Below are 24,091 nucleotides of genomic sequence, written 5' to 3'. Positions count from 1 at the left end.
TTTTGACAGCATTAATTAAGAAGTCTACCAGACACAGAGAAGTCACTGTTGTATAACATCAATGTAAATAAGATTAAAATCAAGGTAACTTCTGCTTTCTGTTTCAAAACTATGAGCTCTCAAATGGTTTCAGTTCACAAGGAGCTACAAATGCTTTTGTGTGTGCACTTGGGTGAACTTTGACGGAAATTTGGTTGAGCTTATTTTTCCCATGTTCTTATTTGGGGAAGATAAAAGAGATCTTTCACCTTGCCATATTTATGATTCATTCTAAGTATTTTTTAAACCTCAATTTTATTTAAAATGGATATTGCTGCTGTCTTGTCCCCTAGAGCTCAAAAGCTTTTTTATGGGCATGTGATGCTTCCATTCTTGCACAGAGCAGCTACACCCTTTCTGTGGGGTAACAATGAAAAAGAAAGAATAAAAAAGTTATTACACTGATTTAATTCCTTCTGATGGCTCTGCATAATTCTATAAGAAAGTGTGTGTTTAAAGTAATGTTTAAGTTAAAACTGATTTAGTCCAAGATAGAACAATAAAGACTGTTTAAAGACAGTCTTTAAACATTTTAACAATTTAAAATGTGTGTGTGTGTGTGTGTGCGTATTTGTACAACTATAGGGAAAAACATGTTTTTAGACCTGATCAAGTGGAATTTCTTTCTTATCTCTGGACTAAAGGAAAACTAGAAAACCAGATTAAAATTTCAGGATTGTTGACCCCTGACCGTAAAACCCTTTTGCTTTTGGCAGAAAATCTGTCTTCTTGATGGCATGCATTATTATTGCTGTTAATATTATAGTTTCTTTCTGGTAAAATTCTTTTGTATGCACAAAATTAGTATCAAGTATCAGTATCAGTATAAATGGCATATTCATTTAAATAACAAAACTTCTGCTCCTCCTGTAAATTGAAAACAATATTAACATTCTTGCAATCCAAGGATTCCCAAATCAATTTGATCATGGATAAGATAGTGGTGTTCAAAGCTTTTGGAAGAGTTCAGATTTTTTTTAACTCACTTTAGTGCAGTTTTTATTCAGACACAGGCTGTAGAAAAGTTACATCACTGCTAAACAAAGTCTCAGAAAATAAAATACAATGGAAAACTGAAAAGTGTCATTTGTGCAACTTCAAGGCATTCCTTAGACTACATCATCTCAGATATATTGCTTCAGCATGAAGACCCCAGATACCTTGCAGCAGCAAAGACCCCAGATACCTTGCAGCAGCAAACAAGTTAAAAGTAAATTATTCATGACACTCTAATTTTAATTAAGTATTTATTACTGGAAAGGCAGGAATTTAGGTGATGTTAACAGATTGTTAATATTTTGGATTAGAATTTTATTGTATTTTATAGCCTGATTCATTTGACAGTGAATTCTGGATTGGAGGTGCCCATGCTGTTCACCTGGAAGATATTTATGACTGGGATGAAAGGTCAGCTCAGATCTGGCAGGACTCATTAGTTCAGGTGCAGTGGTGTGGAAATGCTTCATAGCTCTTCCAGAGTTGGCACAATCCAGAAATAGTACATCTGCCTTTTGTGCATCAATCAGATACTGAGACAATTATAAACTGGCTTCACAAAAAGACATACTGTGTGCCTCCACAAAGAGGAGTATTTCTTGTTATTTGGTATTCTCTTTCTGTTTCTTCAGAAAGCAGTGTGGGTCCATCTCAGATTACTAGTTCTGAGCACTATGGGTGACAGCTAATTCATTTTCTAGAAGTGTTTAATAGACTAAAGTATAAATACACAGATGCAGCCTGTGCCAGCACTGCATTTAAGTAAATACAAGACCCTTGACCACACTGCAAAGATTGTGTGACTGGCTCTGTAGAAAACAGCAGACAAGTGTTACACAGAGAATAAAACTACAGCTGCATCCAAGCTGATTCTTGCAGTGTCTCTCTCCTTCATGCCTCCTCACTGTTCCTTGAGATTAGAGAGGGGAACATTGACAAAGGCATGACAGGAGAATTTCGGCGAAATGGCATAGAAAAGTCCCATAAGTGGGTTTATACTGAATTGACTTCTATTTGTAAGCATGCATATATATATATATATATATATATATATATATATAAAACTCTTGAAGTAATTTTTTACTATTTACAGGTTATACTTAGTACAACCATCATGTTTCAGTTGAAACTAAAAAATCAGTTTTGTGTGCCTCTTGTAGGCTTACAATGGGAATATTTTTTACTATTTTAATTTCTGCATCTCTTAAATGACAGGAGAATTTCACCTATTTGTCTCTATTTACTTATGTCCCAGATTCAGTATAAATGTGTCTGCTTTTATTATCCATATGAATGTATAATAGCCTTAGAATGAAATTGGAGATGCTTAAATGCCAACGCATATGACCAGGAGGTATGACAGCTAATAATACCACACCTCTCACCCAGTGCAGGCCCCCTCACAGCATATTTCCATCCAGTACTGCTCTGCTTTTGCATTTCTAAGATGGCAGAAGAGGAATGCCCACTTAGGTGTTAATCATCATAGTACACAAGAGGAGGAAAGGTGGATTACCCCATCCATTAACTAATGTTGCAACCAGGGGGCATTTATCAAATGGAAGAGGATGAAGAAAATGTGCTCTCCATGCTCTATGTACACAAGCAATGATGAAAAAAAAAAAGGGCTTCCGTTGATGATGTAACTACATGTCAGTGCAATCATCAGCTCTGATGCAAAGGCTTCCAACACTCTTCTTTTTGCCAACTGTGAGAGGCCAAGATGGTTGTCAGAGGCTCTGGACATATCCATCAATTTACAGACTGAAGTGCCCTGGAAATGGTGCTGAAACAGAATCCCCCCATAGTTACTTAGTCTTCTGACAGTTAAAAGGTGATTATGCATTCTCCCTCTTTTCTTTTTTTTCACCTTCATGGTGGTTTTCATTCAAAGCAGAGATTGCTAGAGCTAATAAATTGTTCTTAAAAATTTTGCTCAAATCTTTTTAAAAATCAGTTTATCATCTCCTTGTTGCCCATAGTTATTTTCTGTGCTACAATTAGGTAATTATTTTACAGAAATATTTACTTTTTAAAAAACCCTGTTTTTTTGTCCATTCATAACTTGCTATTTTATATGCCTTTCCATCTTTCAGTCACTGTTTTCATGCAATGCACCATTCTTTAATATTCATTTAAACAGACACATTATTTCTACAAAAACAAAAGCTAGAACCCATAACTAGTCATGGGCAAGCAGCAGAGGAAGTCATAAAGACCAGACTGGCCTAAATCTTCATTTCCATGTAAATACCTTTTTTGTAAAGCCATCTAGACTCAAAACACATCTTTTCTCAACTAATCTACAATCTTAGCTGGCATTGCCCCACATAAAATTTTAAATTTAGACATCATACCTTCTCATATTGCACTCTTTAATGTGTAAAAGTGCATCCTACAACTACTCTTAATCACTGGTAAGCAAAACTATCAGCACTTTAAAGTGTGACACATTTCTTTTTGTGAGGAAAAAAAATAGAGGGGAAAGGTGATAAATGTGGCCATTGCATGCAAAACAAAAAAAATAGTATTAAAATAGTTATATTTATAGAGATATAAAATAACACAGATGTAACTACAATTACTATGAACTGACAAAGAAAATACCTTCACAGCCCTGAATTTTCTTATTGCTCTTGATTTCATATAGCAAAAAGTATCACTACTGACATTTCTGGTCAAAGCAGTAAATTAGTATGTAACCAAAACAGTCATAATTTATAGATTCTTACAATGAGCAGGCAATTCCATTAATTTGTTGGACATCTCCCCCAGTTTATTTCTGTTTAAGTGTACTGAGTTTCCCCTAGGGATTGCCACTAGTGTTTTCCACTTAAATTGATCTATAAGTAAGTGAAAACTTTACATAACACATATAGCTTGTATTTAAAATCTATGAAATATTTCAGGCCTCGCTCTTACATAAAATGGGGATCTTTGCAACTCCTTGGATAACAGAAGGAAGCCAAAATATTTGAGATTATGGTCCTGACTTTTTGAAGCTTCTGATCAAGTTCAGTTTTTCTGACTAATACAGGACATCTGTAATAAAAGGTGGTTCTGCCTGTGGCAGAGGATTAAATGATCTTTAAAGTAATTTCCAATCCAAACCATTCTGTGATTCTATGATCCTATGACATTTGCTTTTGTGTCACAACATTGCTTTCAGGCTATTGACTCTTGATTTTCTCTAAATGATGTTCAATGCTATATTGTGCTAACATGGAATCACTACTTCCACCAAAATTAAAATGAAGCAGATAATAAATAACTCCCAAATAGCACATATTTTTTTCTCAAACCATGACTGAATTCAATGATCTGTGCAGAAGTTTTATATGCCTTAAGCAAAATGTGTCACTTCTACATTTTTTTTGTAGAGATGTACAGTCCCATCTTACTGACACTAACTTCTTCTATCATAGAGACCCTTTTAGCTGTAGGTATGGTCACATGTTGAGAATTTGAACCTCAAATAAAATTGTCTTGTCAGTGGCATTGTGTCTCTCGTTGCTATGCTTTTTAGAGAATTTCACATTTAATCAGACAACAAAGCATCAGTTCAACTTCAGCGTTCCCTCCTATAGAAATGGAGATGGCAGTGCAGAAAACGCCCACCATCAGCCTGTAATTTCCGAAAGTGTAAGCCACAGTACTACCCCTCGTGCTCGAGCAGAATTCTATCAGGGCAAACAGCATCTGCAAAAGTTGCATACACTTGTAAGACAGAAACAGCAGTTTCACTGAAGAAAGTCTTATTTCAACATACCTACCTGTATTTTCTCCAAACCACCCAGTCCCCGTAACAATGAAGACAGAAGGAAGGCAACAGAAGTAGTAGGAAGGCAACAGAATAGATACTTTATTCAAATTTGCAAATTTTGGAGAGGCTCAATTTTAATCTTATAAATTTAATAAATTTAAATTTTATCTTATAAATTTTACTTAACCCAGAGTCAGTATTGTAAATAAATGAGGTTTGAGAATATTCTAATAAATCATTTAAGCAAACAATCATGACTGCTGAAAGCAAAGGTCTTTCAAAATATATTGCCATAGTGAAAACATTGAAACTCTCTCAGATACTCCCAAAAAGTATGGAGTATTACAAAGTTAAATTTTGCAGTTTTTATACTGCACAACTATTTGGATACCATGTAAATATTATTAATTTCTACTGTATATATTCATGTTGGGTAGGAAAATCCTCAAATTTACTGAATCCTTCCAGAAAATCCAGATTTACACTTATTAAGTGTTTCCAGAAAAAAAAAAGAAGAAATATTTTACTTTGTTGGTTGCTGGCCTTAAATAGAGCTGGCCACACATCACAAGAAAGCTTCAGAATGATAATATATATGTCAGAATATGCTAATATACAACATTACATGTAACACATTAAATAAGATACCCCCCTGCTGTGAGCACCTTACCAAAAATCAGGATCACAGAACGCAGTTATATGTATAAAATCTTGTATGAAATGAAAGGAAAAGTAAACTGTGGACAGCCTAAAAATTCTTTGCTTCACTTACTGGATTTCCCCTGCACTGGTGCCATAAGCTGACCTGGGTGCACAGCCAAGCACCCACACAGCCAAATGCTCAGCTCCCCCTGCCCAATGGGACTGACGACCGAGAAGGGAGATCAAAAAAAGCCATGTGTCAAGATAAACATAATTTAATAGGTGAAGGGGAAAACAAGATCACAACTATACCAAATGATGCAGAGCTGGTCACCTACCACCTCCCACGAGCACAGCGACAACCAGTAAATATCAGATTAGTGGCTGCCTTGGAAGAAGCCCACATCCTTCCACCCTCCTTCATCTATACCCAGTTTTGAGTGCTAACCATAATAAGAGCTATCCCTTTGTTCACTTGCAGGCAACTGTCCCAGCCCTGTCCCTTCTCAACTTCTTGTGCACCTCTAGCTTACATACTGGGGACAGGGGTAAAGTGAAGAATGGAAAAAGCCTTGACATTGTGCAAGGAGTGTACAGGAATAGACAAATTATTAGTGTGGTATCAATACTCTTTTAGCCAGAATCAAAGATACAGCACCATATTGGCTGCTGTAATGAAAGCTACTTCCTTCCCAGCAAGGTCCAGTACAATTGCTTATGCAGTAGTGGTGATTTTTTTCACCAATTTAAGGTAAGACTTCCCCTTAAAAAAACAGTTCATAGGCCAACAATGACTTCCCAAAAACTTTTCCTGCAGATCTGCTCACACTTGGATGTTGATAGGAAAAGAACAATACCATGAGAACAGGTCTAAGAATTAGGTTTTCTAAGTTACTGTCTTTTTTCTAACATGCAGACAGTGCCAATAAGAAATGCGCTGCCATTACAGCAATTGCCAAAAGTCTCACTGAAGCAAACAAAAACCAGAGACCTTTTCAAATGGCATGATATATGAGAGATTTGTACTTTGGCAGCTGTATTGAATATCAGGTGTACAGTCCATTTTGCAATAAGGAAAGAGAAACAGTATTTTGACTGCAAATAATGCCTGTATCCCACAATAGTGCTAACACCATAATTTATTAGGGGGAAGAAGGAAGTGGATTTTTCCTGTTGCAAGCATTGCCCATCACGGGACATCACACTGTGTCATGTGGCACAGTCACGGCTGAGGGAGACCCGCCCACTCCGGCCTCACCCAAGTCCTGTGCCACCCAGTCCTGTGTGACCTGCATCAGGAGTGGTTTCTCCCTGGGCAGTGACAGGCGAAGGATAGCGGCACTTTTTGGCTGTGTGGTCTCAGCTTCCACAGAAATTAATTGCGTCACACAGGCTGCTGAGGAGGCCTTGAAGAGGGACTTTCCTTCAAGCTTAGTGTCTGGGACACTGAGTCTCCTGCACACCTGGAGTTGCTACAAATGTTTGATCAAAATATGAGAGAAATTTTTGTGTGACATACAGCAGGAAGGATGATACTGTGCTATGGCAGGCCCCTTTGCTGTTCCAAAAGGAAACCCTCTGGGAGTCCTTTTCTCGGCGAAGTACACACAAAGCACCAAAGAACTTCAATATTCCAGAATTCACCAATTTGCAATTGGCATGTGCACCAACACGCACACACTCGTTTTTTCCCTTTCCAGAAGCCGCAATCGACACACTTCGATCCTCTGTCCCCAGCGTGGTGCTGAGCAACGACATGTCCATCTTCCAAAGCCAGATGGCCGCGAGGCGACACCGGCGCTACAAGGAGCCCAAGCCGGGGTCCCAAGGGGACCCGGCACGGCGGGGTCCCAGGGACAGCCGCGTCAGGCGGCACCAAGGGACCCACGTCACGGGTCCCGAGCAGCCGGTGCCGCGGGGTCCGGAGGACACGGACCCTCCCTCGCCCGCGGGAGAAGCGACGCCGGCGGCTCCGGGTGCTCCAGCGGTGCCCGGCCCTCCCTCCGCGGCCACCGCCCGAAAGAGGGGTCCGGGGGCACGGCGGCCGCACCCGCTGGAGAGGAGGGAGCGCTCGCCCACAGCGCGCTGAGGAAGTGGCCGCGGCTGCGAGCGAAAAGGAGGAAGCGGCGGATCCGGCGGCGCTGAGAGAGGGTCCGGCCCCGGTCCGGCCGCAGCCCGGCACGGTTCGGCCCGCCAGAGCCGCCCGCCCGAGGGCTGCCCGCCGGAAGGAGGCGCGGAGCCGAGGGACCCCGGGGCAGCGGTGAGCAGCGGCCCCCGGCCGCCAGCACAGGGAGCCGGAGGGCGACCAACCCGGCGCCACCGCCCCTTCCCCGGCGGTGCCGCGGCCGGGAATGGGAACGGGGCCGGGGCCGGGAAGGGGAAGGGGAATGGGAACGGGGCCGGGGCCGGGGCCGGGGCCGGGGCCGGGGCCGGGGCCGGGGACGGGGACGGGGACGCAGGAGCGGGCGGCGCTGCTGCCCCCGGTGCGGGATTAGGGGTGTCGCGGACGCCGGCAGAAAGGAGAGCCGGAGCTCTCCTGGGTGGGAGGGAGGCTGAAGCGCCTGGGACACAGGAGTCCTAAGGAGCGGCGGCAGAGAGGAGCGCTCGTGTCAGGGTGGGAGTGGGCGGCTGGAAGCGCACCACCAGCCTGAAACCTTGCTGTATTGCGGTGCTTCGAAAAATACCACTAGCCCTGCGTCTCAAGAATTTAAATCTAAAACTTAGGTGCGAAAGAAAATTGATTTTGCTCTGTTGAGAGACGTTACTGTGGTGGCAGGTTTTAAACAGACCCAAATGTGCACAAAATTAGGGCTACTGTTTGCATGGTGCAGAGCCTGTGAAAGATTTATGACTGAAAAAAATACCTTTTAAAAAGCGGGTTCTCTTAACCAAACTTCCCTATTTTGTTTCCAAGAAAACATCTATGGGTATTGTATCAGTAGTAGTCGATTCTACAAGCCTGGTGCCAGAGAAATTTCTCTTAGTTTTGTGTTCTGCCGGCGTTACTCAGTTATGTTTGTTAGCACTGTTACTGCATGCACTTTGTGTTGTAGCTGTCTAGATTAGTTTGAAGTGATGTTATGTTTTCTTGGACAAAGTAAAACAAGACTTTTGTTAGATGAAACAATCCATTAGAAGAGTGGCAGGTAGACTCCTAGTCTGACCAAGTTACATGATGTATTGTAGAACAATTATTTAAGGTAAATTTAAAACAAAGTTATTCTTCTTTAGGGTATTAACAGTTTACAGGATTTTTTAATGTTCTTATCCGTTAGGTTTCTTTCTTGCTCTTTTTATCCACAGAAGCGTAGATCTCCTGAGTCTTTGGGTTGAATTCATGGAGTAATCATGGACACAGCCAGCATGCAGAGCTCTGTGTTTTTACAGGCTTGGAGGCCATACAGTGTAGCAGTGTAGATTGAGGCAGTCCCGTTAGAGGAACTGTGACTTCCTTCTTTTTTTTTTTTTTTCTTCATCCCTCTGTTGAGCATTGAGAGATAAATAAGGAAGTTTGAACGTTCTTTATATTGTGGCAGTTATCTTGTGATGGAGAAAGATTATAGTCATAGATACGTATATTTTAACTAAAGAGTTTGAAATCAGGTGTGATTCTTTAAAAAAATGTTGAATTAGATAAAAGTATGTAATTATTTTAGTTCTCACAATCACTTAAAATCACTACAAAATACCATGATAAATACAATTGGCATGCTCAGGGGTTTTTTTCAGTTAAAATAATAGCGCTCTTGTCAAAGCAAGGGTGACTTGTGCGGCTTTCCCTTTTGCACATTGTTGCAATTTGACAGAAGAGCAGAATTAGATCCAAAGCCACAGGAAGACAAAAAACATATTTATTTTTAGAATTAGCTAGCGGTTTATGTTGAGCACAAAATAACAGTTTAGAAGTCTGATGGTGAAATTATAAGCTTGTCTTAAGCACCTTTGGAGATACCAGTGACCAAAAAAAAAAAAGGCAAAAAATCTACAGTAATTACCTTAGTTTCCCATCTTTTATTCTGGATCTGTTGGATAGAAGTATTCGAAGTGAGAGAAATCACTTCTGAAAAGTATGTTATGTTCAGAACTCATGAAAAAAGTCAGTGACAATTTTCTCCTTTTTTGCAAATTACACTTCTTTTTTTCTTCCTAATCCTTTTTCAAGACACAATATTTAGTAGAAAACAATTAGTCCAATGCCACTGCTGATTTGAATACTGTAAGTGTAAGAAATCTGTTTGCATCTGAATCTACTGAAAATTCTAGGTAGTGTTATCCTTTTTCCAGCTTTATAGACTTTTGGGTCACTACCCCAGTATCTGTTGTGTACATATTACACAGACTATGCCAGAATCTGCCTTCAATTACATGGTTTTAGCTCCAGAATATCACAGCTGAAAAGGGGAGCTTGTCAGGGTTTATATCATAATTATAAGGAATACAAGAGTTATCTATGAATGTGAGCAATAGTCACAGAAAAATCATTCCAAAAGAGTGTTCTCTGTTATGCTGTGCTCAAAATAAACTTGTAGCTGCTTCTAAAAACTGCCTCTTTTTTGCTTGAATGTAAACATGTGCTTTAGTGAGTTGCTCCACTGGGGCAAGAGTGCTTGTACCATTCAGGGTATCTGTTACGAAGCTGAAGATGGACTTGCAGGTGTTTGTCGGTTTCAGTAGTAAGGTTCAGTCATAAGAATGAAAACTTCTCATCTTGCTAGTATTTACAATACCATCTTCTTAATTTCTAATTTAAGAAAAAGTAAAATACCAGCTCATTGTAGGGAAACAATTTTGTAATTCAGTTTCACAGTAGTTTTCCTTGCATTTGACAAAAGAAGAGAATCTTGGTAGAGGAGGAGAGGGCAGCTCACTAGATGTCTCAGCTGGCATTTCTAGAAATGCTGTTACAAAAAAGGGTTCTTAATATCTGTACTGCTTTTACAGAAAAACATTAATTTCTTTAGTTGGATTTAAGCCTCTCAACCACTCTCATGAGAAAAAGAAACCTTGGGCTTTGCAGTATCCTTCCCTAATCCTTTGTATGGTGTAGGATAGTACAATACGCAATTATAAATACTCATTTGAGGCACAGTGAAATCATTTGATCACAAAGCTCTTGCTTAGTGTTTGCATTGTGTTCTAAAGTTCCAGCAGCAAGGGCACATAGCTGATACTGTTTACCTTTAAATTTCAGGACAGAGGGTAATGTGAAGGCGTACAGTTAAGCAGAAGTTAAGCAGAAGAAAACATTTCCTACTGACTTCTTCGTTGCATGTTGGGGTGATAGGAAAACACCAACCTTGCAAATGGAGAAGTGTGAAGGAGCCTGTATGCCCCTGAACCAAAAAGAAAAAATTTCAGGATTTGCTGTAGCAAATGATAATTAATAAATAAATATTGTGTCTGACACACAAATATTGCTTGCATCAAAGAAATTAAATACAATTTTGTAGTTTGTGTATGCATTCCAAATTTGAAATTAGGTTATAACTTTCTGTGACTTTGCATACAATGATTAATGGTATTTCTTGGGAGTGGTTCTTCTAAAAATATTCTAAATAAAGAAAAGTTAAAAATACTTTCGAGACTCACAGGGATCCTAATGTTACAAAGTGAATTCAGTATATCTATATTGAGACCAGTGTTATTTACTAAATTCATGAATGAATTTATTAAATAGACAAAGGGATCAAGTGCATGCTCAATAAATTTTTAGATAACACCAAGCTGAGAGGTGCAGTTGACACACCTGCAAGCTGGGATACTATTCAGAGGGACCTGGATAAGCTCAAGAAATGAGGCCATGGGAACCTTAGGAGATTTAACAAGACCAGGTTCAAGGTGCTGCACCTGGGTTGAGGCAAACCTCAGTATCAGCACAGGCTGGGGATGAACAGATGGAGAGCAGCCCTGGGGAGAAGGATTTGGGGTGCTGGTTGGTGAGAGGCTTGACATGACCCAGCCATGAGCACTCCCAGCCCAGAGAGCCAAACGTGTCCTGGGCTGCATCCAAAGCAGCGTGGGCAGCAGGGGAGGGAGGGGATTCTTCCCTTCTGCTCTGCTCCAGTGAGAGCCCACCTGGAGCTCTGCATCCAGCCCTGGGGTCCCAGCACAGGAAGGACATGGAACTGTGGGAGCGAGTCCAGAGGAGGCCACCAAGGTGATTGGAGGGATGAAGCACCTTTCCTATGAGGAAAGCTGAGAGAGTTGAGAATGCTCAGCCTGCAAAAGAGAAGCGTTCCAGATTACCTAATTGCAGCCTTGCAATACCTGAAGGAAATCCGCAGGATAGAGAGACATAAGAGCATGTAGTGACAGGACAAGGCAGAATGGCTTAAAACTGAGTTGGTTTAGATTACATAATTGGAAGAAATTCTTTACTGTGAGGGTGGTGAGGCACTGGAACAGTTTGCCCAGGGAAGTTGTGGGTATACCATCCCTGGAGGTGTTCAAGACTAGGCTGGAAGAAGACCTGGTCCAGGGAGAGGCCCATGACAGAGGGATTGAGTCTAGATGATCTTTAAGGTCACTCCAACCCAAGCTACCCTGTGATTCTGTGATATGCAAAATGCTGCTAGCCTTCCCTTTGTACCATGTACCAGAGCAAATAATTTAAAATTTGCATGTATTAGAACCTAAATAACCAGCATACAGAACTATGATTACAGATAGTTTGCCCAGTTTCACTATCACTCAGTGTGTAGTAAACTAAAATTAGAGTATGTTGGTTGACTAGCTAGGACTACTTAGTAATTTCTCCAGTTTTACCCTTATTTGCTTTTAGATAGCATTCCTCCAAACAGATATAGATTTCCAGGTGCCTGAGTGGAAAAAATGTCCAGTAAAAATTCCAACTTTGCCTTCTTTAAAAATGGAAAGAGGCAGCAGAAGGAATTTTTCAGCACTGACACTGAGCAGAAGTAAGATACAAGGTGCTAAAAGCTTTGATAAAAAAGCAGGACTTTGGGCATGATAATATGTAAATTCAGCCAGGTAAATCCCTGAGACAGTATCTAGGCTAGGGGTCGAGTTGAAATTGACAGGAAACACAATCGTGATTGGAGGCTACTAGAGAAAACACATTCGGGAAGTGTTAGAATAGGATATGTACCAAGGAATCTGACAATGACTCAAATGTTTTAATGTCATAAATCCTTATCTTAAACAACAGATTCAGTAAGATGAGTAAGGTGTCACAATTTCATGCATCAGCCATAGCCCTCCCTACCCTCCTGGAGAGACATTCTCATATTTCCCCCCGTTTGTTATTTTAAAAAAACTAAGTAAATGAGTGGGGGGAAAAAAGAGGAAGAAACCGTAAAACTTCTAAGACCACAGAAGAAATAGAATCCAGATCCTACAGAGACAGTATGTAAGACAGTATGTCTTAGCTAAAGCCCGTGTGACTGAGAACATGTGGCATGCTAGATCTAAATGCTAAAATATGTGTTGCTGCTGACCACTGAGTGTGTAGTTCTGCTTTTAAAAGTTCTAGTGTCAATTTCAAAATTGGCTCAGTTTAAAACAATGTCTAAATGTGTTTTACAAAATTGATTTCTTGATTTTTTTATAGGGTTGCCTGAAAAGTTGATTTTCTTAATCTAGATTCAAAACCTGAGGTTAGAAATAAGCTATAAAGACAACCCATTCCCCCCTAAAATTCTTGTAAAGTGCATTACAGAAAAGCTTCGACTGCAAAAAAAAAAAAAAAAAAATCTATTAGTTATCTTGTTTGTAGAGAACATAGAAAAGGAAGCTGGTATGTGTGTAATAAGCAGTTGTTTATGGGTAAGTTCCTACTTTGGGGAAGAGACCATATTGATAACTTGAATCAAGAAGATTAATCTATGCAAGAAACCACAAAACTAAAATTTTGTCAAGGTGGTAATCTTTGATATAGAATCACAGAAAGGTTTGGATTTGAAGGGACCTTAAAGATCATTTATTTCCAACTGCACTACCATGGGCAGGGACACCTTTTGCTAAACCCAGTTGCTCAATATCTGCAATATGTGGAATGTTGAGTGAAGAAAGCAGCACTAGTATTATCAACTTTGGCATAAAATTATAAATGTCATTGCTGCATTTCATAGAATTCATGTGAATTCCACAGTGTTTTGCTCAAGAGTTAGTAAAGCAAGCAGGATGTTTAAGTAAAGATTATTTTTCCAAGTCGTGTAACTGGATTAGCTGTCTTTTGAATCAGTGAGCATCTTGCTGCTGTGAAGTGAAAATGATCACTCCTTAAGATAAGTATCAAGTTGGAGAGCGCTGCTCTGAACAGTTCTGACACCCCAGACTTCAGGTGGTCATTAAGGGAGGCTTTGAGTAACTTTTCAGTCCTCAGTTACCAGGTGCAGTTGGTAAGAAATCTCCTGCTGCCTCAGGTGCCGGGAATAACTGTGTTACAGTCATCATCCAATAAATGCCTCAAAGGTCTGCTCTGTAGGTACTTCTATGCACAAAAGTGCAGGGGAGACCCCCCAGTATGGGATGAGTAAACTCAAACCCACTGGAACATGCTTTCTGAAAAGGATGCAGAGCTGTGTTCACTTGGAAGCAGTGGTGTGTTGAGGCCATAATGTTGCTAGTGTGAAATCCATTTGCCTCCAACTCTCAAGACACAAGTTGCATCAAATGGAGGTGCCCTTTTGTTATCCTGACATAGCAACATAGTGACAATTACCAGTGGACCATTTAGAGATGTAGCTGTTGATGCTGTGTGGAGAACTACACCCCATGAAAAAAGAGGCCTGACTACGAGCTGTTTTTTCCAGCCTGGCAGTTTGTCATGCAAAAGATAGGGAAATACTGCCTATTGGCCCAGCACACACTGAGGCCAGGTGCATCCTCTTTCTGCCTAGAGTGATAAATTGGCCTTGTCAAGAGTATTTAGTTGGTCCAGGGGTTGCCAATGGGCTTACTTTGCAGGATGGGAAGAGAGTGCTCATATTTCTCTCTTTCTCTCTCTGTGTAGTGTTTCTGGAATGCTCTATGTTTTATGTCAGAAGAGAGGTTAGGTTTTGGTTTGTTTGTTTGCTAAAATAAGTTCCTGCTTGTTAAGAGACTGTTCTGTCTTTATACCAATAAGAAGTAAGTTTTATCTGTGCTGCTTGTTCTGATGATGAAGGTTGATATGGGGAGAGATATAGACTTAATCTTTTCTGGACGGCTGCTGATGCACTAATTGTTATGAAGAGCCTCTTCTGCGAAGCAGCCTGCCTTTTATGATGTCTGTGTCCTCATAAAACTTGGAGAGTTGGCACAATTGTTGGATGAGAGTATTTTTTAAGGGAAGTGTTCCTTTCCTAACAAAAATGTTGTTAAATTAAAAATGCTTTACTGTAGGAGTGTTGTGGTACTTGAACTGGTTGCCCAGAGAACTTGTAAATTTCCTATCCCTAGCAGTGTTCAAGACCATATTGGATAGGGTTCTGAGCAACTTGGTCTGGTGAAAGGTGTTTCTGCCCATTACAGGGGGTTTGGAAGTAAGTGATCTTTAAGGTGCCTTCTAACCTGAACAATGCTGTGCTTCTATATTTCTAATTATTAGATAGATTTCATCTATTTAATAGATAGATATTCTGGCTGTGTGAGCTAGTGTCACATCTTCCTTTCAAAAAAAGCAGAAATGCTTGGCCATTTTTTCTATACTTCTGTGGCTGTCAATTCTTTGTGAGTATAATTTCTTCTAAGAGAAGGTGCTTACAGTGTCTATGGCGGAACATTTACTTGGTCTGTGCTCCTAGCAGAAGCTTTTTTAAAAAAATGAGGTAACATGGCATGGGTTTTACCGACTCTAGAAAGGGGCACTGAGAAGGCTTGGCCAGTTTTATAGAAGCTTGCCTATTCTAGGAGTATGAAAGACAAGTTGTTTTTGTTCCTGCAATAATTTCTGTGCTTTATATATAAAGCAGGCTACTGTAGACTGTTTCAGACTACAAAATAACCTTGGTCTGAAAGAGGAACTGCCTAATTTTGCCACTCTGACTCACGGGGCCAGTCCATTGAGGCGTCTGTTCAGCAAAGGTTTTAGCAATTCTAAAGATAGACCAATACATTTCTGATAACGAGTTATGTGTAATGGGGTCCAAGTGTTCTTGCTTAACATTAAGTCAAGGCTAATATTCATGGCTGAGAAACTGAGATCATTTATATGTTTGTAGCCTCTAGACTTGAAACTAAATAGAGACAGACCTGCGCAAAGAAGGGGAGTTCATACCTGCATAATAGCTTTGGAAATGCCAGCCTGCAACAATTACTGGCTTTAAAAAAGTTAAATGAAGACACTTACTGGACTGTAAAATAAACCTATCTTGTGGGTCTGCTGACTAGTAAGACCACAGTGGTCTTTATCTGAAACTTTGAATGAAGTGTGGCATTTTCTCTTAGTCTTGTGAGGCTGCAGAACTTTGAGACTGCTGTAATAATGTTGAATTTCTCCTGGGTTGTTTATTTTAATGGTTGAAGCTTTTCATTCACCTTCTGTTTGATTGTGGCAACTTCTTTCTAGAATTGATGATGCTTTAGTTCTGAGATGTCTTGCTTTCCAGCAAATTTGCTAAAAATGTCACAAGTAAGGAAAAACAAAGTTATGGCTTGTGGATCCATCTAGACTTGGACCCTGATCTTTCTGGATGAAACCAGCCTTTCTCAGGTCTTATGATAATGAAAATTTAAAGTATCTTCAGCTCTCTGCCCAAGGTACTTTTTCTGTGTGTTTGGAAATTGGACAGATACTCCAGGTTTTGACTTCCTGGAAAAAGAGGAATGTTTTGAATCAATGTTTTTGGTATAACACTCTGATACATATTTGTCTGGCAACTTCTTTCTGAGTTGTGACAAACAATAGACTGCAGTGAACCTTGAAAGAAGATTTTGGAGTAATTAGGGGCTGGGGGAAAATTCAGTCATAGCTAGAGAGGTCTTTTGGTCTTTGGTGTTATCACTGTCTTGTGATATCAGTTTTGTTATTGCTGTCTCTGTAAAAATGGAAATATATTCCACTTGGTAATATTTAATATTTAATACTTGACAGTATTTTAATATTAAATACTGTCATATTTAATGTCACTGTAACTTTGAACCTGAGAATATGCAGGCCATTGGCTAAGCAGTTCAATCTCTTTTTAGTGATTTCAGTGATTTCTTGCAAGAAAGGTGATAATTTTTTCTGTTTTTGCTCTTCACATATTTTCACTGCCTCTGTAAGTTCATTTCACAGCTCCTTCTGTTCAGTCATAGTGGGATCTATTGTATGCAAAGGAGTTTTACTTTTTTCTGTAGTTCTGGGAAGTAAATACATGTTTGAAACAAAACCATAATTGAACAATACGTGTATGTGTATACACATACATACATATATATATACATTTGTGTGTGTCTCAGTAGTTCCTGAAGGGAGGTAATCGGGGCTCCCTGAGTAAGACTTGTGTAACTGCACCCCTTTAAACACTGGCTTTTTTTTCTTTTTTCCCCCCAGCGTTTCAAAGATGCATTTATACCTGTACTGTTCTGCAGTCACTACAGAGGCACAGCTGGTTTTAGTGAAGATCTGTCTGTGGTCAGAGAAGTTTGTTCACATCTTGTCACAGCAGAAAAACAGGGATCTGCCCACAGTATCTGAAATGCTTTCCTGCAGATATACCTCATCCCAGTGGTTCCATTATTTATTGGAATAGGGACCAATCACAGTCAAGTACTTTGTCCAAAAGGGAGCATGTTTCCCCATACAAATGGTGCCACCCATTTTAAGTCTGAAATTCTTGATTTGACAAGAGGTGAGTTTAGCAAGAGGCAGTGTTTGCATTGGTGACAGTGCAAGAGTGGAAAAGGAGGTCAGGGAATGACAGAGCACATTCAAGATGTAAAAGAAAATGTTCACATTTTTATGTAAGTGATCTTTTTTCTTTTTCTAAAAGGACATAAAAAATTGTTTTGGTTTTGAGCTTTTCGGTTGTGTCTATTTTTAATGTGTGTAAAAATCATGGGATTTTTTACTTCCAGGGAAAGAATTGTTATCCATAAACACCTGGCATTTTTCTTCTTTCACAGTAGCCTTCTGACCTTTTTAAAAGATCAAAGCAGAAAAACCTTATTAGAGGAATGTGAAAAGATTACCAAATACGTGAGAATCCCAAAAGAAGAAGGTGTTGTACGAGACAATAGATTCCTAGCATCAGTGAGGAATGCTTTTTCAGTGATGAATGCTCCTCCATGAACTCAGTACAGAAACTTTTGTAGAAAAGCCTTGAATAGAGCATGAATGCTGTGGTACTTTTTCTGAGCATCTGTTTGCCTCGTAATAGGGCAGTAATTGTGTTGACAGGTCAAGTAGTTTCTCCTCAGGAAATATTTCAATAGCTAGAGTGCCTGGAGTAGTCTGATGATATCAGAATGTCAGATGCAATTTAGAGTAAATGAGGGCATTTCTGGAATGTTTCAATGGAGAAAAAAAAATCTATCTATCTGTCTTCAGTATTAAGATGACTCCAGAATATTTTTGAAGCTAATGAGGATTTCAGGTGTGTTTGTGTGATATTCCTTTTCAGTTCATTTTATGAATGACTCCTTGATACCAGAGGGAAGATAAATGGTGTTAACCCTAAACCTAGTAGATTAAATACCAGTGCCACCTGTTTAGTAGCCAAGTATTTCTTCAGATATGGCCAAAATGCTGAAGATTTACATGAATGAGGGCAAAAGCTGTTTCTTCTTAACCTCAGAAAGAGGCTAGCTAGGCCACTAAGTTTCATAATAATGATAAAAAAAATGAACCTGTTGGGGATTGGACAAGCCCAAAGCTCACTGATCGTATTGTAAGATTCAGGTTTTGAATCCTCCATCAGAAAAGTCTGGGCCAAAGCTACCATATTCCCTACTTTTCCCAGAGAGATTTTAATTAAGCTATGTTTCTGGTGAAGAATACATCTCAGTGTTTAAAAACCTTAGCAGAAACACCACTGTCACCCCGAAAGCATCACAATAAAGCAAAAATATCTGAAAGAAAGAAAATGCTTCTGAAACCTAACTGTTAAATTAAAATATGGAACTTGACACCTGAGACAAGTATTTTTACTAAATAGAAGTGCTAAGGGAAGAGCCCAATGTTGAAGAAATAATAAAAAATTGACAATATGAGCTTCTTTGCATTATTGTCAATATGAATTGACTGTATAAACCTGTAACAATATGAAACTTGCTAAAAATTAACACATGCCTCTTGTATCTGTCAGCACTGGCCAGAAGCCCATGTGGGATAGCAGGAAAGTCTTTGCAGATGGAGGCATTTTTAAAGTCTGAAGAATAAGGCAAAAAACAGAGCAGCATAGCTTAGATTGTCAGTAAAACATTGCAGAATTCAGAGATGAGTGTTTGATTGTGTGAAGAAAACTTTTCTTGGGGAAGCTGGAGAAAATACATGGAGAAGGATGCCCAAGCATGAGTGATGGAAATGTTGCTGTCGGCTGTAAGCTGATTAGAGACACGGTAGGTGCAAACTGAGACACAGTGCCCTAAGCATCAGTACTCAGCAAGGGCACTTCCCTGAGGAAGGTCAGCAACTCAAAGAAATATAAGTGTCACTTTTCCCTCTTAGACAGTACTACAGGACGTCCCCTTCAGTGTGATGAGTGGGACATTGTTTGAAGATGTCTACAAAAGTTGCAAAATCACCAGTATTACCAGGTGAATTACACAGGATTTTAAATGTTTTTAATTGATCAGTAAGTTCACTCTAGTGTCCTGATCAAACTCTAGTTTGTTTGAATTACTTGATAAAGTTATATTGTGCTGCATTTCCTGCCCTGATGACTTCCTTTTAGACCCTTGCTGTGTTCTTCCTTTGTTTCTGTATAATTTGCTCATAAAAACTCCTCTCCTAAAGTGTGGATAGAAATTAAATCTTCATGTTTGTACAAAAAAGTAAAGGAGGCATTTAGAGGTAATCTGATGATCAAATTAAGACCACCGTTCAGCTGCCATTGGAAGATGATTTTAAAGGTGCAAAAATGAGAAATCCATCTACTTTGTTAAACTTCTTCAAATATAGTTTGTTTAAAAGTGCTGTAGTAGCAATGAATTTATAATACTTCAATGCTAATTATTTCAAAGCATACATCAATATGGAGTATTCCTTTAAGGTTCTCCTTGAACCCTGAAACTACTAAAATATTTGATATAGTATATCAAGTCACCATCAAAAGTGTATTTATAATTCTATGCATACTGAATTTCTCTCAGCTTTCAGGTGTGTTACATAAATTAAAAATGTGGGGAAGAATCTTAAAAATACTTGTACTGCTTTTCTCAGAGGCACACATCTTGATTCCAAGTATCCTAATTAAATAACTGCTTCATAAAAATACACTTTCATATTATTCTTTTATTATTAATAGTTTTCCTGTGTATAATTAGAGAACTGTTGAAGCTCCGTGTGTGCTTGAAATATCTCCCTGTTCTAGAATGAATTGTTTCAGTAAGCATATTTTCATCATTCAGCACTGTCTAGTGTGCCTTGTAGACATGTAAGACTTTAAACTTTACTTCTTTATTTTCATCCTCTGATCACAGAATACTATCTTGAAAAACAAGAAAAGGTGAAAAAATAACTACTCAAATAAGGAACATTTTTTGTAACACTATTTCACTGCTACATGGCATCTTCTGTCACATTTCGGTCATCTTACCCATGAAGGAGTAAACTTATAAATAAGACATCCCTAAGTCTCCCACCACACTACTGTTTGGTCTTTTTAGAAAGATTCATATTCCTATTTGTATTTTTTTAATGTTAGAATGGAGATCAGTACCTTGGCAATATTATACTCTTTGCTAGGCAAACTTTTCAATATAGCAATTATTCTCCTTTTATTCTTGGCTATATATGAGATGAAATAGGATTAAGCTAAGTGTAGCAGTGTAGTTAGCACAGATTCTAACACCTTCCAGGTGACTTCTCCTTAGTTTTGCTCATCTGTTCTGAGAGAATGTTTTGCTTCCTAGTATGCATGAAATGTGTGAGGTACTAAACTCTTGTCAGTTATGTCAGGACTACCCTGCAGAGTTGATGAGGAAGCTGCCTGAAGGGAAGTGGTACCTAATTTTCTTCTGTGTTTGTGTAATATTTTTTCTTTCACATAGAATAAGCCTTTTCTTTCGCATAGATATTTGCATGCATTTGTAGCTTCCTTAAAGGTCATATTTAACGATTAAGGGGAGAGTTGCACTTAAGACCCTCCATGGCTGTTGTGCTCAAGCGCCTCTCTTGGGTAGCCAGCTGCACCTCCTCCAGCACTCATAAGGGTAGAGCCTGACATTCAACCTTAGGTGGCCAAATCTCCATTTTACAGCTTCAGGTTTGTAACCACGCTGGCTTGAAAAATGCTGTACTGTTTGTGCACCTGGAAAAACTTAGAGGGGGAGGAAGCATTTTCTTCTATTCCATTACTGATCCTAGAAGGGTATTATGCTCCCAAAAAGAAGGCAAGATTTTGAAATTCCAAACAAAGAGAACGGCCATCCAAAATTCAGACATTCTTCCAAAATTAAGTAGTTTTTAATCATTATCTAAAGTGTTTTTGTGATTATTTGCCTTTGTGTTTTTGTGATTATTTTCCTTTGTGCATGCCCAGGAGATGCTGCATTAGTCGAAACATTTCCTTCCATTGCTAAACATTAAATATTCTCCACATATTAGAGAGTGGGGTAGAGAAACCTGGCCTGAAATCTACCAACAGTAACCTATTTTGTGAAAGTAAATCAGACCATTGTTTTCTGAAACAGATATAAATAAATAGTTTTTGAAATATTAGAGATCATAAGAATCCTGCTGCTGTTCTTTTCAAAACTGAGAAATATTCTTCATGTTTTAGAAACTTGTTATATAGCAGGCCTTTTCATTCTGAAGATTTAAGAGACAGTCCCTCACCAGTGCCATCACTGACATTTCATCTAAATTACAACCAGTGGATTTTCCCCCAGCCCCCCTCCACCATTTAAGAACTTTTTTCTGGGCAAATCATCCTGAAGATTGTGTAGAAAATACTGAGATTAATATGAGACAAAGCAATACTCTGGAGAGTAGCCTGATCTGAAACGCATCCTAGTCAAAGTGAATTTAAATTTCATTAGCCATAAAGGTTTTTGTAGCCAGGGGTGATGTTTTTATCCCTCCTAACCCTGTCCTCCACCTCCCTTTTATTTTATTAGCTGTTATTTTCATTCTAAAGTTCTTTATATTTTTTAAGTCTGACACTAGAAGTATGGCAGAAATTAACTTCAATGAAATACATTCATTAAAATAAATTTCTACAGATGAAGAGTATGGTGATATTTTTCTGTTTGATGTTTGTTCAGTATGTATTACTGAGGTGTTTTGAGCAGGCACTGCAGTGCAGTAGCATTCCTGGCATGAGACACATTATGGGATTGTTTCTTTCTTTTCTCCAAGTTGTACATTGCTGGTGAAGAGCCAGTGTCAATCAGTCATGCATCCAAATTCTTTCCTTACTAAAAACCTAGTAGTAAATCTGTTTTCTTCCATCTTTCCTGAAAGTGGTGTTGAAGACTTGGAACCTGTCTTCCAGGACCATTTTGCTAGAAGTTGGATGATGTATATTCGTCTCCTAACCACCAGTATGTGTGGTGCACAGTGGAGTAAAAAAGAAAAAAAAAAAAAAAAAAAAAGTGTGTGTGTGAAAGAAACAAGTAAGCAGGAGTCAAGGAAACATGAACTACCACATTCAGGACATCCATATTTGTAATGACTTTCAGAACAATAGAATCAAAGGTCCTTAAGGTTATCAAGTCTGACTGTAAACCTATCACTACCCAATCCACTCCAAAACCATGTCCCTAACTACCATTCTGTAGGTCTTTAAATCCCTTCAGGGATGGTGATTTAAATACTTTTCCAATACTTGATAACTTCCTCAGTGAAGAAATATTTGCTGGTATCCAATTTAAACCTCCTCAGTACTACATCATCTCATGCATAGGAAGAGACTAACTCCAGCCCTGCTTGGGGTGTCTGCCCCATGCCACTGTCCCTTGCAGCAGAGTTGTTCTCCCCTGTGCCTTCCGAGGTGCCCGATGCCATGTACTGCCAAGACAGACGTACAAAGTGATGGGGCTTGCTGTGTGCTAGGAGTAGAAAAGTCAGCGGGCATCAGACAGCTGTGGGAGAGGGGAGATGATGAAAGAGCCTCCTGCTGGCTCTCCTTGAAGGCTTGAAAGCAGCAGCTGAGCCCTGGAACAGGGCGGTGAGATGTGGGGCTCAGCTGGTCTGTGTCCCTATCTCTGCACTTTGCTGGAGGGCAGGGAAAGATGGCAGGGGTGGGGAGTAGGAGGAGTTGGAGGAAAGCCCTGATCGCTTCCACATCTCCCAAGTGCTGAGGCTGAGATGCATGTTGCATGTGACAGGCTCTGGCAAGATGTCAGGAGGGCTTGGGAGAAGAGCTTGTATATTCACAACCCTATGCCCCCATACCCTCCCCCAGTCACCACCAGCTTAGCACAGTCTACCTGGGGGAGGTGGTTAGGGAAGAAAGAGGAGTTTTCTGAGAGAGTTCCCTTCTACCAATGCGCTGGCACTCTTGCACCCACTGTCCCAGGACAGGCTCCTGTGAAACCCACAAGACTGCGCAGCTGGGCAGGAGAAGCGCTGTCAGGGGCTGCCCTTGTGCAGCACCCAGTCTTGCTGCTGTCCCCTATGCCAAAGCTGGCAGAGCAAGCCAAGAGTTCTGATGGAGCCTGCATGCCTTTTGTGTCCACCTACAGGGGCCCTGGACAAACTGTGGGCAGACAGATCCTGCTGGAAGACATCCTGGTCACAGACCTTCTTTCCATGGTGACATCACAAGGGTGTGAGACACTGCATAGCCAGGAAGACAGATGCTCCAAAAAGGGCAAAGTCTGCTCCACCAGATGTTTCCCTTTGTTCACCCTCTTTAAATTACTTTCATCTGAATTCCTTAGCCTTTCCAGGTCCCTTTGAATTGTATCAGAGCCTGTGATGTTTAGCCACTGTGTTTTGTGTTATTTGTGAATTTGCTGGGGCTGTGCTCTCCCCGCTGTCCACCACCTCAATGAAATAACATTGGCCCCAATCCTGACCCTGGGTTACAATACTAATAACTGGCCTCCAAATGGGCATTGTATTACTGATTGCAATCCTCTGGCCCTGCATTAAGTTACTGAGTGAATCTATTCCATTTGAAGAAAACTTTGTCTGGTACAGTCAGAATGGTCCTTTTGCATACAGAATTAATGTTTGGTGGTGACCAACTAAGGACTGCCTCCTGTGTCTTCTGTTACAACTTTTCTTTCTTGCAATTAGCAAGAGAAAGTTATGTTACTAGATTTGTATGGGAACTCAAACCAGTAACTTTTAGTTGCAGATCACAAGAGTAATAAATAAAATGCTGCACAAAGCTCTATTTTGTAGGTGCAATATATTTGCAACTTTGAGATCTCCCTTATTTGGGATGATGGGAGAAGACCAGAACATCTGCACAGCGTGTGGTTTGACATGACTGTGCCCTATCTAGTTTTCTATACTGTGTGAGCCTTGTTGATTTGACTTTGTGTTCCTCTTCCTCTTTCCTTTCCCACATCAACCCTTTACGTATTCACAGCGTACCACAGGTACGCTCT

At 39.8% G+C, this 24,091-nt stretch overlaps 1 protein-coding gene across 3 annotated transcripts in view; it reads left to right on the top strand.

Moving 5' to 3' along the window:
• The first annotated feature begins 7,565 nt into the window (after positions 1 to 7,565).
• The window catches only part of SYK (spleen associated tyrosine kinase), a 52,279-nt gene continuing 35,753 nt past the window's right edge, over positions 7,566 to 24,091 (top strand). The window contains exons 1-2 of one of the 3 annotated variants that reach the window (XM_038124452.1): positions 7,566 to 7,700; positions 16,920 to 23,348. In XM_038124452.1, coding sequence (XP_037980380.1) covers positions 23,330 to 23,348 — 19 coding nt within the window. In that variant the 5' untranslated portion in view covers positions 7,566 to 7,700; positions 16,920 to 23,329. The remainder of the gene's footprint in view (positions 7,701 to 16,919; positions 23,349 to 24,091) is intronic. The other 2 variants (XM_038124454.1, XM_038124453.1) reach the window with 2 other exon arrangements.

Source organism: Motacilla alba, chromosome Z, assembly GCF_015832195.1.
Source record: "Motacilla alba alba isolate MOTALB_02 chromosome Z, Motacilla_alba_V1.0_pri, whole genome shotgun sequence".
Taxonomy (NCBI): domain Eukaryota; kingdom Metazoa; phylum Chordata; class Aves; order Passeriformes; family Motacillidae; genus Motacilla; species Motacilla alba.
This window is presented reverse-complemented; position numbering and strand designations above follow the sequence as displayed.